Raw genomic sequence first — 13,243 nt, forward strand, 5'->3', positions numbered from 1 at the left:
GAAGTCCACATAGACTATCCCTCCAGTACCTTGGCCTGCCCCACTCACCTCGTCCCGTTGCCAGAGAAGTATCCTGGGGAGTACAGGACGGTGTCCCCATGTTCTCTCCTGTTGGGGTTCCTGCTGACAACTGTTTGGTGAAATGAACAATGACTTCTCTTAAGGGCATATTCTCAGAAAAGAGGGCTTCCTGTCCCTGCATGTGGACGTGGACCTATAAACAAAGCCTGATTACTGTGGGGAAATAGATCTCATGGAAGACCTGCACTCATCAAGTTTCTCAGGATCCCTCTACTGTGTGCTGCCACACCCACTGCTCTGCTCTTATCTCTGCCGGCCTTAAATTTCATGGTAATTTCTTGTTACTGTGCCTTTCCCAATGAGAAAAGCCTAATACTAAGGCTTTCTGAGGGGAGAGCAAGCTTGTGTTAAGGTACTTCTCCCCATTCTTGAGGTTTCTGCTCTATCGTCAACTTCTTACTGAGCCTTCCTACCATCTCACTGGCTCTAATCAATTTAGATAGTGGCTCTTATATGTCCTCCTGACTAGATGCCTATAAAACATCTGCTTTCATTTTTGCTTTCTTAGCAATGGTAAAGCGTCTCTTTGGTGAGAACTAGTAAGTGGGTCTACAATGACTCTCCTGTCTCTACTTCCAGGCAACTCCAACAAGTTGTACTTAATCCTTACACACCTCTGCCCCTCACCCCAGGAGTCAAAACCTTTTACTCACTAATCCAGGTGGTTTCATGCCATCGTCAGTTAGATTTTCCATGAATTTCTCCATGTTTCTGCCACTTGTATTCCATTTCTCTTTCAACACGGACCTGTCACTGCAGTGGCCATTGATCATAAACTGTTCCAGGACCAAACGAGAAATAATTTCATCCTTGCTGTGTTTTTCTGGCTGCAGCCATGAGTGAAATAAGTTGTAGAGATTTTGCAGTTCCTCCCTTGCGCATGAGTTATTACTGTTTTGAAATAAACTGAGCTGAGTGCTGGGGAACTCATAGATCTCTTCCCCCTGAATGGCTGGTCCTTGGCTGGGTTTATGCTCTAGGTTTTCTGACCCAGGGACATTCCTAGATGGTTCTCCCTGACATGAAATTCTGAGATCTAAAGCCATTCTTAACAAGAATTCTCAGAGAGATTCAACTTTGGATATTCAATTCGTACTGACTTGTTTCTCTGAAGATCTGTTTCACCAACTGGTAGATACTTGAAGAGTGCCAGCTAGAAATAGAAGAGGTATATAATTAATTTCAGCACCGCCATAATTAAAAAAAAATTCAGTTTCAGAGGAGTTTATGGATGAATTCTACTAGACATTTAAGAGAGAAAGAAGTCTAATCCTACACAGACTCTCCCAGAGCATAAAAAAGTGAGAACACTCCCCTTTTAGTTAATAAGTTCAGCAGCTCCCTGATAACAAAATTTTACAAGTGCATTAAAGAAAACTACACTACAGATCAGGATATCTCACGGAAAACAAAGTTTGTAAATCAAATTCAGTGACATATAAAGAGAATAATAGATCACAAAACAAGTGGGGTTAACTTTCTAAATGAAAAGTTGGGTTAAACTAAAAAAATATTGATGTGACTTACCACATGAATAGAATTTAGGAAAATACAATATAATCATCTTCTTGGGTACATTAAAAGTGCTTCATACAAGTCAGTGCTCATTACCAAAAAAGACATTTAGTAAGCTAGGAAGGAAGAGAACATCCCTGATATCATAAAGTTCTACAAAATACAGCAAAAATTATCCTTAAAAGTTTTTTCCTTGAAATTGAGAGGTGGAGGGCCACTTTCAACTCTATGCAACATTGGAATACTCTTTTACTGGTAAAAAAGGCAAGAAAATGTATCAAATATCATTATTTATACATTTCCTGATTTTGTTTCCAACAAAGGATCAAATATTCTACAAATCTTAGACAATTTTTGCAAAATGAGTTTTTGCAAAATGTCTGATACAAGACCAGTTTACCAAAATCGATTGGATTGTATAATAACACAAGCAGCTTAAAATAAAAAAAAAAAACCTCAATGATATATATTACCATTAAACATGAAATATCGAAGAAAAACTCCAGTGAAAATGTACAAGTCCTCTACAGAAATACACAATATCAATAAATATCATAGGCATAAAGGACAACTATGTTCACGGATGGCAAGACCCAATTCCAATTGGGAAACATCAATTATCCCCAAGTTTCTCTGTGAACTCAATGCTATACCATTGGAAATCCAGCAAGTGGCTTGTGTTTGTGTGTATGTGTGAGAAAATTGACAGCTGATTCTAAAATTAGACATAAACAGGCTAAAAATAGCCCAGACAATTCTGAAGAATAATAATATTTCAGGATTTACATAACCACAAAACAAAACTGATTGTAAGATTATATTCATTAAGACCATGATCATAGCACAAAGATAGACAGATAAGGAAACAGAACAGAATGTTCTCCTGATATGATCGACATCTATACTGTCACTTGCTTTCTATACAACACGACACTGAAATGCATGTGCAGAGAGGAAAGCCTTTTTTTTCTTCAATAAATGGTGTTAGGTCAACTGAATATTCAGAAAGGGGAAAATTAATCCTGACCCCTGTCCTACCCCATTTACAAAAATTAGTTCTAGATGAGTTTTTTAAATCTCTGAAATGTAAAATAAAGCTTCTAGAAGACCACCTGGAAGAATATATTTAAGAACCTGTAGTAAAAAAATATTTTTAATACAATACAGTAAGAACTCACCAGGAAAGCTTGGGATTCTCTCTTCCTCTCCCTCTGCCCCTCCCCAGCTCACACACATGCTCTCTCTCAAAAACAAATAAACTTAAAAAAAAAACTACAATAACACTCTAAGAAATATCTGCCAGAATGAGAAAAAATCATTCTCATTCTGGACTGGAATGCCTAGAAGTCTCAATCTCTACTGGTGAGTACTCACTGTGGACATGTTTTGACTGGTATCTACAAAATGTGCATTTATGTATTCTCCATGATATAGCTCACCAGTATTACTCCAGGGCATATATTCAACAGAAAAATCTACTCGTGTGCATCAAAGACATATATGAGAGTGTTTATGTCATCATAATTCACAATATTCCCATGTTGTAAACAATCTGTGTCCAACATTAAAGAGGATAGATTATCATTAAATCACAGAGTTATATTTGATAGCGATGTAAATGAATGCAACAGAATAATCACAACCATAATGTTGAATGAAATAATGCAGAAACGAAAAAATTCATTTTGTTTATTCCCATTTATGTTATTTCAAAAGCATACAAGGGGTGCCTAGCTGGCTCAGTCAGTAGAGTATGAAGCCCTTGATCTCAGGGTCATGAGTTCAAGCCCCACACTGAGTGTAGAGTTTACTTTAAAAAACAAAACAAAACAAAACAAAACAAAACAAAACAAAACAAAACAATTGGTGCCCTGGGTGGCTCAGTGGGTTAAGCTGCCAATTTCGGCTCAGGTCACGATCTCACAGTTTGTGGGTTCAAGCGCTGCATCAGGCTGTGTGCTGACAGCTCAGAGCCTGGAGCCTGCTTTGGATTCTGTGTCTCCCTCTCTCACTGCTCCTCTCCTGCTTGCACTCTGCCTCTCTCTCACTCTCTCAAAAATAAATAAACATTGGGGCGCCTGGGTGGCGCAGTCGGTTAAGCGTCCGACTTCAGCCAGGTCACGATCTCGCGGTCCGTGAGTTCGAGCCCCGCGTCGGGCTCTGGGCTGATGGCTCAGAGCCTGGAGCCTGTTTCCGATTCTGTGTCTCCCTCTCTCTCTGCCCCTCCCCCGTTCATGCTCTGTCTCTCTCTGCCTCAAAAATAAATAAACGTTAAAAAAAATAAAATAAATAAAATAAAATAAAGATGATTCGGGGCACCTGGGTAGCTCAGATGGTTAGGGGTCCGACTTCAGCTCAGGTCATAATCTCCCGGTTTGTGAGATTAAGCCCCGCGTGGGGCTCTGTGCTGATAGGAGCCTGGAGCCTGCTTGGGATTCTGTGTCTCCTTCTCTCTCTGCCCCTCCCCCACTCATGTTCCAGTCTCTGTCTCTCAAAAGTAAATAAGCATTAAAAAATGTTTTTAAAAATATAATGAAAATGATTTAAAAAAGAAAGCAGAGGGGCGCCTGGGTGGCGCAGTTGGTTAAGCGTCCGACTTCAGCCAGGTCACGATCTCGCGGTCCGTGAGTTCGAGCCCCGCGTCGGGCTCTGGGCTCAGAGCCTGGAGCCTGTTTCTGATTCTGTGTCTCCCTCTCTCTCTGCCCCTCCCCCGTTCATGCTCTGTCTCTCTCTGTCCCAAAAATAAATAAACGTTGAAAAAAAAAAATTAACAACAACAACAAAAAAAATAAACATTAAAAAAAAAAAAAAACCCACAAATGGCGCCTGGTTGGCTCAGTCGGTTTAAGCATCCAGCTTGGGCTCAGGTCATGATCTCACGGTTTGTGAGTTCAAACCCGATGTCTGGCTCTGCACTTGGAGTGCGGAGCCTGCTTGGGATTCTTTCTCTTTCTCCTTCTTTGTCTGCATCTTCCCTGCTCACTCTCTCTCTCTCTCTCTCTCTCTCAAAAATAAATAAATAAACTAAAAACTAAACAGAATTGTGAGACGTTCTACTCACAGTTTCCGTTGGCAATATTCCACCTCTTGGTCTGTTTTTGGTTGTTTTTTTTTTTTTTTTTTTTTTTTTTTAAGTAGGCTCCAAACCCTACTTGGGGCTTGAACTCATGACCCTGAAATTAGGGTCACACATTCTATCGACTGAACCAGGCAGGCGCCCCTCCACCTCTTGATCTTGGAGGTCGTTTTATGCAGGAGAGTTTCTCTGTAAAAATCCACCAAGCTATCTACTTCCACTTTTTCATTTTTCTGTATGTGCATTACACTTCAATAAAAATGTTCAATTTTAGGGGCACCTGGATGGCTCAGTCAGTTAAGCATTCGACCTGATTTCGGCTCAGGTCATGATCTCACGGTTTGTGGGATCGATCCCTCCTCGGGCTCTACACTGACAGCACAGAGCCTGCTTGGGATTCTCTCTCTCCCTCTCTCTCTGCTCCTCCTCTGCCTGTTCTCTCTCTCTCTCTCTCAGAATAAATAACAAAATATTAGAAAAAGTTGAGAATAAAGCGAATGAAATAGAAGAGATAGGAATCCATACAAATGATCTCATCCGGTGTTGGAAACTCCTCTTACATCAGACACAGACATTTGCACAACCCACTCACCCACCCTCTCCACCTCCTTCCCTCCAGGTATCCCCTCTGTGTCAGTCCAAAGATACATTCCTTAGGAAACTTTCTCTTTACTGGTTTTTTTCCCTATCAATGATTCCCCTTCCTTATGAAAAACATTCCTTCCTTCACTGCTTTTCTCAGAGCTACAATTTTATGTTGATCTATTTCTGATTCCTGTTCTCTTCCACCCAAGGTAGGATCCAGCAGAGATGAAATTGAGTTTGCATTTCTCCATATTGATTTCTGGCTACAAATCACATTATCTGGGTAACTGTAGCCACACCATTGGGATGCTGAATGAATGAAAGATTTAATTCTACGTCCATATTGTTGCTCTATTTTTGTGTCCTCCCATTTTATGGATAGTTAAAATTTCAAAGACTTGTATTTTTATATTTTTAAAAAAGTTTACTTATTTATTTTGAGAGAGACAGAGACAGTGCAGGTGAGGGAGGGGCAGAGAGAGGGGGAGAGAGAGAGAATCCCAAGCAGGCTCTGTGCTGCCAGCTCAGAGCTCAATCTCACAAAACCTTGAGATCATCACCGGAAAGGAAGTCGGACGCTTAACCGACCAGGCAACCAGTCCGACCAGTCGGACGCTTAGCCACCAGGCGACCCCTCCCCCAAATTTGTATTTTTTTTAAACAGCAAATTTCACGCCACAAATTCAGAAAATGAGTGGTAGGGTTGGTATGTGGGCACACAAAGACCTGATTAATTTCTGTTCGTTGATGCCATTTTGCGCTTTTGTGCAAGCTCTAATCAGACTAGCCACCCTGATCCTGTCAGTTAATGAGGCCAGGAGGATTCTGGGGAAAACCCCATAGAACGGTGAATACATTCTTGTCTTTTCTTAATCCGTTTATCACAAAGCTTCTAGTCAACTTTTATTAAATGCCCATATGCTCAGGTCACACTCCACCTGACTCCTTCTATGCCTACCTGTTGCATTCAAGAAAAGTACCAAGTCCTTCCGGGTCTCAGGAGGCCTTGCCTGGGCCATCTCAGCCTCCAGCCCCACCTTAGGTGTGGTGGCTGGTTCTCTGTACCCAGGTACACTGGCCTCCCTCCCTCTCTCTTTTTTTTCCTGTAGAATCCATGCCCCCTTCTTCTTCTGGGCCTCCTCACAAGTTTCATTTCCGGATTATCCCAGGCACACACGGACCACACACTCACACTTGTAGACATGCACTCAATCCTGCACAGACACAGCTGTGGAACACTACTATGGCTAAGACTTTGGAATTAAAACCCTGACTGCCATGTTAAAAGTTCTCATCATAAGAGAAGAAATTGACACTATGGAAGGGGATGGATGTTAACAAGACTTATTGGGTGATCATTTTGCAGTGTATGCAAATATCGAATCATATGTTGTACACCTGAAACAAACATAATGTTATACATCAATTATATCTCAAAACAAACTCCAGCCTGCCAGGGGTCTTTTTTTTTTTTTTAATGTTTTCTTTGTTTTTGAGAGAGAGAGAGAGAGAGACAGAGCATGAGCGGTGGGGAGGGGCAGACAGAGAGGGAAACACAGAATCCGGAGCAGGCTCCAGGCTCTGAGCTGTCAGCACAGAGGGGCTTCAGTTCACAAACCGGGAGATCATGACCTGAGCTGAAGTCAGATGCTTAACCGACTGAGCCACCCAGGTGCTCATCCTGCCAGGGTTCTTAATCTGGAATTGGGCATTTACAAGCTGTGTGACCCCAGACATATTACCCATCAGGTTCTCGTCTGTGTCATGAGGACTCTGATCTCTGATAATACCCAGCACCCAGCCTTGCCACGGGAGCTAAAAGAGTTAATACATAATAGAGCATTTGCTGGCATATGATAAGCACTCAGTAAAAGTCTGCTAAATACCTAGAACCCACCCTTTACTTTTTTTTTTAAGTAGGTGCCACGCCCAGTGCGGAGCCCAACTCAGGGCTCCAGACTCGTGACCCTGAGATCAAGACCTGAGCGGAGATCAAGAGGTGGCCACTTAACTGACTGAGCCACCCAGGCACCCTATGACATCCATCCTTTAAATTTCAGCTCCAACCTATTCATCCCAATCTGCCGTGAGCCAACACGTTCACAAGATGTAATGAAAGTAAATTACCAAGAAACATAAAATTAACAAGATAACAGAGCCACACAAAAAGACTTTCCCACGAGGGGCGCCTGGGTGGCTCCCCGTCGGTTCAGCACCCAACTCTCGATTTTGGTACGGGTCATGATCTCAAGATTTGTGGGTTCGAGACCCTCAGCAGGCTCTGCACTGACAGCATGGAGCCTACTTGGGATTCTCTCTCTCCCAGTGTCTCTCTCTCTCTCTCTCTCTCTCTCTCTCTCTGCCCTTCCCCCGCTCATGCTTGAGCTTTTCCTCTCTCTCTCTCAAAAATAAATAAACTTAAAAAAAAAAAAAGACTTTCCCAGGAGAAGTCTCCTGCAATCCACCCAGGTTTTTTTTTTATTATTGTTTATTTTTGAGAGCGAGAGAGACAGAGCACGAGTGGGGGAGAGGCAGAGAGAGAGATACAGACAGACAGACAGACAGACAGAATCCGAAGCAGCTCCAGACTCTGAGCTGTCAGCACAGAGCCGGACACGGGGCTCGAACTCAGTCAACCACGAGATCATGACCTGAGCCGAAGTCACATGCCCAACCGACTGAGCCACCCAGGCGCCCCAATCCACCCAGGTTCGTACACAGAACTGTTGAAACAATAGACCATCCCTCACACTTGAGGGACCCCCATAACTTTGCACCTAGGAATGTTCCCCCCACCCCCCGAGCTATGCCTACGTACACATACGTGCACACACACACACACAAAATCAGAAAATTTCCTTCTGTTCTGAAAACTCACCTCAGGAAGACTGAACTTCAAACCGGGCGAGCCTGGGCTAAACACCGAGCTGCGGTGTGACTCACACTCTGCACAGGGCTCATCTGACGGGCCTTCCGGAGGCTCCTCCCTCTTATAGGGTCTGGGGTCAGTGATGCATTTACAGATGTGATTGGATAAAATCTGCCTGCCGATGGAATCCCGCCCCAGCTCCAGCTCTCTGATACGTTATTAGGTTACGCCCCTGGGGCTGGGACAACCAGCCACAATCAAATCCTAGTATTTCTGCAGTGAAATGTAACAACACACACTGAGTGGGGAATGCAAAGATTAACCTTAGTCTCACATAAACTCCCGCCAAGTTTTGTCTTAAGCGAGTCTCACACAAAGTTGCTGATGCTTTCTAATTGTCTAGATTTGTGGATTGCAAGTGTGGCAGAGAACAAGGTTAATGTTCTCTCTTGCTGTGTCAATCCCAGGCAGTGAGTCGGAGGGTGCCCCAGGACCCCAGAGGAGAGAGAGGTTCCTAGTTCAGCAAAAAGACCACAGGGACTGAAACAAACATTATTTTAGCGGGAAGGGAGCTGGGTTCTTATTTTATGTTGAGAAAGCACAGCATGGCTGAGACTCACCGTCGGAGAGAGCGGAGTTAACAATAGTGACAGGCCCCTGGTTTGAAATGTGGCTGGGAAGGGCACCGTGTACCCACTGGGGGGCAGGGGGAGGGGAGAGTGGCAGCAATAGATTTTGGGAAACTGGGCTCTTCTGTGTCCCAACTCTTTGTAGAGGAAGCGACCACCCCGTACAAGATGAGAGAGACTCGGGGAAGCAGATGGAATGGATTTTTGACAGAAGGTACCTGTCAGGCAGTCCAAACATCGTCCGTCTGTCCTCCACTTTCAAGTCATTTCCGGAGTCAAACCACTTCGACTGCTGCACAGCCCCCATCACGCCTCACTGGCGGGGATCGGCTCCTGTCTGGCCTCCTCTCCACCTGCCAATTTTCTCTCCTCAAAGCAGCCGTTCCGGGGACCCTCTATAACCACCTGACCACGTCCCCCCTCTGCTGAAGCTCCCCGATGGCTTCCAGAATCAATCTGTCAGGGTACAGACTGCCCTCGGTGAAGGTAAAAGACTTCCCCACGCCCCAACATGTCACAGACCCACCGTTTCACAAAATGCGAGAAAAATGAATTAACAGAAATGCGAAACCAACACAAAAACAAAGGCACACGAAATACAGGGGCTTTTATGTCATCAGATTCAACAGACAGAAAACGTGTGTCACCTCGCCCTGAGTTTATACACTTACTCTCTGCGTAGACAGGAGCCCAAGACAGGAGCCAGTGTGGAGGACAGCGGCACCCTCAGACCGCATTCTGAGGGTCACGGACACAGTGTGACTGGCGTCCTGACAGTGGCCTGGAGACCCTGTCACTCTGGCTCCAGTGGCCTGTCTGCCCCTTTGCTTGCCCTGCCAAAGCCTCACAGGCCCCCACAGTTCCAGGACCTGGTGGCCTCACTCCCACGGTGGGTCTTTCATTGTCCCCTCCCTCTGCCCCTTGGGAGAGGGACCCACAGCTCTCCGCTCTTCTCTCCTAGGCTGCGCTGGACACGTTTCCTCGCGTCTCGGGACCCCCTCCCACCAGGAGGTTTTTGGTCACCCCTCTGCTTCAGTTTTCTCCATAGCAACGATCTCCAGCAGACAAACTATACTCTTCCCACTTGTCTTCTTATCTGTCACTCTGGAATTGAACCAACTCACAAACAGAATTTTTTTTTTCCTGCACTGCATCTGAGTGGTTTATGTAGAGCTGGACACTTGTAAGTTCTCATTAATTATGCATCTGTTTGAAATGAATATTCCAGGTGAGAGAGGGTATGAGCTAAACTGACCCAGCAGCTGCAGGGAGGACAGAGTCAAATGAACCACAGAAGGGTTTATGGAGCAGACACGTCAAGACAGCCTCAGGGGCCAGGAGACGTGGGGACCTTGCAAGGGCTGCTGCCCTCTCCCCAAATCGAGGTGGAGAAATGAGAAGTTAGAGGGAAGCACAGAGAACAGCAACTTTCAGAGTCCTGTTCCACAACATGGGGAGATCAAGCACAGAGCTGCAGGGATGACGAGTTAAAGAAAAGCGTTTTTGGGGTGCCTGGGTTAATGAAATCAACAATATATATAAAATAAGGTGTCTTTAGGGGCGCCTGTGAGGCTCAGTCAGTTAAGCATCTGACTTCAGCTCAAATCATGATCTCACGGTTCATGGGTTCAAGCCCCACATTGGGCTCTGTGCTGACAGCATGGAGCCTGCTTGGGATTCTCTCTCTCCCTCTCTCTCTCTGTCCCTCCCCTGCTCTCTCTCTCTCAAAAATAAACATTAAAAAAAAAAAAAAGAAACAAAAGTGGTTTCCTTTCCCACCTTCATGGCCTCGGGATAGCCATTACCTTCCTGTACCAGCTTCCCTCTGTGGTGCTGGAATAGGCACTGATACCAGGCAAGAGGATTTAAGGAGCCATCAGTCAGGCTGGCCAGCTGTCCCTGTGCTGTTGTCCATCCTCTCTCATTCCCCTAACCTTTGGGATGACAGTTTGGATGATGCCTCCACCCTCGCCGGGTTGAGATGCAAACACCTGGTTGCCTAGGGTAGCGGGAGCTGGGCTCCCTTCCCTGGCCCCCTCCCCTTGTTTCGTACTCCCTGCATCAGCACACGGACCTTGGCCTTTCCTCCAGACACACGTGAGACAGGGCAATGCACACATCCTGGGAAAAGTAATTAGATATGGAAAAATCACAAAAATCACAAAGATCATAGTCAACGACATATGACATCTGGAAAATAGTGATGGAAGAGAAGTACAAAGAAATTCAAATAAGAAGGTAAAATAATCAAGGAGATGAGGAAAGACAAAGGCCACAGGAAGAAGATATGCTAACAAAAATTGGGAAAATATCAGTCATGGGAAATGTTTATAAAGATAGGACTGGGTAGAATAAATAGGAGAATGAGATATTGAAAGAATTAGTGAGTCAGATGACAGACTGAAGATGACATCTGAAAGACAAAGGATCCAAGAATGCAGTAGGAAGCATAAAAGAGCTGAGGTCGTGACCCGCCTGTAGGCAAGGATATTCTTCTGCTTCATGTTTCTGAAACTGTGACTAACACATAATGCCACTAAACATCATTATCGAATACATAAAGAAAATGAACGTAGGGTATCAAGATCTAGATACAAGTACAGTACGCTTGGTTTCCGAGCATAATTCGTTCTGGAAACACGCTTGTAATCCAAAGCACCCAAATGTCAAAGTGAATCTCAAGAACCATCAGCGCAGTTGTGATCATGTAATGTTCAGTGTCATGGACTACTCGTATTGCAAGACATCACTCGTTTATCAAGTTAGAATTTCTTAGACATGTTGGCTCATCTTGTGGAACATTTGCAGGACAAGTTACTTGCAATCCAAGGTTTTCCTGTAGTCCCCAAAGAGGGGAAATCTATGTGATGACCCAGCAGGAGATGCATGGGTGGCAACTTCAGCGGCCTCAGTCAGGCATGGACATGAGATCCTGAAGTTACAGGACTCTGAGGCACGTGACAGTAGATGGCAGGTGAAGTTCAGGGATGAGGCAGGAAGATACACACAGGGGTAAGTCAAGGGACAAGAAGAAGGATGCACAGGTGACCATTGTTGGGGGAACCAACAATATGACTGGAGGGCAGATGTATGGAGGCTGGTAGGAGCTTCGAAGAAAGGCCAGAATTTCCTTACCAGGAAATGGGGAAGCTCATTTAAAGTGAAGCAGACGGGGCAGGGTCTGGGACAGGACAGGCGGGAAAAGGAGTTTGATTCTTCAGTCAATTTGGCTCTGTATCCTCTTATCTCCTTCCAGTTCACATGTGAAGAGGGGTAAGGTGGGCAAGTAGCTAAGTGCTTGACTCGGGACAGACCAAGACTCTAAATCACCTAAGCTGTGCCCATTACCAACCGGCTGACCTTGGTCATGTCCACTGTCCCCAGGCTTCAGGATGCATGTCTGCAAAAGTGGAAAAATGGGCATTAAACTGTACAGCACAGAAAGGGAAGCAGACACTAAATAACAGATGATATTATGGAGCCCAGTAAAGATCCCATCCAGGTGCAAAGATGAGGAAAAATTCTTGGCAAAGAGAAAAGCATATACGTGACCCTGAGGCTAGTGAGAGCTTGGCTTGGTGGTGGAATCAGGTGAAGGCCAGTAGGGCCAGTAAAGGAAGAGAGTGATGGATGGAGGGATGAGGGGAAAGGGGCAGATAAACATGGTTTTGTAGGCTATGACTAGAAATTTGGATTTTATTCTGACTATTCTGGGAAGTTGTGGGAGGGATTCAGCATGACAAACACATGATTTTGTAAAATGTTTTATTTTGAAATAATTATAGATTCACGAGAAGTCGCAAACACAGTGCAGAGTACCTTTTGCTTAGTTTCCCCCTGGTAACATCTGACATGATCTTTATGTCAAACCCAGGAACTGGACATTGGTTCAATCTTCAGACCTTTTTCAGAGTTATCATTTTACATGTATGTGTGTGTGTGTGTGTGTTTCTGTGTAATTTTATCACATGGGTAGATTCGTGTAACTACAACCACAATCAAGACCCAGAACATTTTTTTTTGGAAGAGGGTCAAAAGATGATGTTTAGCCCCCAAATGGTGATGGGGCAGGTCAAATTAAGAGAAGTCTGAGGTGGAGCAAATATGCCTACAGAAGTGAGGCGTATTGGGAAAAATGGTCCTTGGGGCTACAATCTTGGTCTTAGCATTTGACCTGAGAACCAAGAATTTCTATGCTGTCAGGAAGCATTTTGGTCGGGACATTATAGTGATCATCCTGACTAGTTGGGGAGTTGTTTCTTTTCTTTTCTTTTCTTTTACATTTATTTATTTATTTTTGAGAGAGAGGGAGAGAGCAAGCAAGCACAAGTGGGAGGGAGGGAGGGAGAGAGAGAGAGAGAGAGAGAGAGAGAGAGAGAGAGAGAGAGAATCCCAAGCAGGATCCATGCTGTCAGTGTAGAGCCTGACACAGAGCATGACTTGAGCCAAAATCAAGTTGGACACTTAACCAACTGAGCCACCCAGGCG

At 44.6% G+C, this 13,243-nt stretch overlaps 2 protein-coding genes across 3 annotated transcripts in view; both read right to left on the reverse strand.

The window, feature by feature from the left end:
* Positions 1-13,243, reverse strand: part of LOC125152410 (zinc finger protein OZF-like) — a 516,059-nt gene that overhangs the window by 73,809 nt on the left and 429,007 nt on the right. The gene's annotated exons all lie outside the window — the stretch shown is intronic.
* The window catches only part of LOC125152435 (zinc finger and SCAN domain-containing protein 4-like), a 30,166-nt gene that overhangs the window by 1,178 nt on the left and 15,745 nt on the right, over positions 1-13,243 (reverse strand). The window contains exons 1-4 of one of the 2 annotated variants that reach the window (XM_047834370.1): positions 8,136-8,574; positions 1,182-1,234; positions 735-857; positions 49-214 (exon numbers count right to left, since the gene is read on the reverse strand). In XM_047834370.1, coding sequence (XP_047690326.1) covers positions 49-214; positions 735-854 — 286 coding nt within the window. In that variant the 5' untranslated portion in view covers positions 855-857; positions 1,182-1,234; positions 8,136-8,574. Of the gene's footprint in view, positions 1-48; positions 215-734; positions 1,235-8,135; positions 8,575-13,243 lie in introns of those variants that run through there. The other variant, XM_047834369.1, reaches the window with a different exon arrangement.

The sequence above is a fragment of the Prionailurus viverrinus genome, chromosome E2 (assembly GCF_022837055.1).
Source record: "Prionailurus viverrinus isolate Anna chromosome E2, UM_Priviv_1.0, whole genome shotgun sequence".
In the NCBI taxonomy this organism is placed as follows: Eukaryota; Metazoa; Chordata; class Mammalia; order Carnivora; family Felidae; genus Prionailurus; species Prionailurus viverrinus.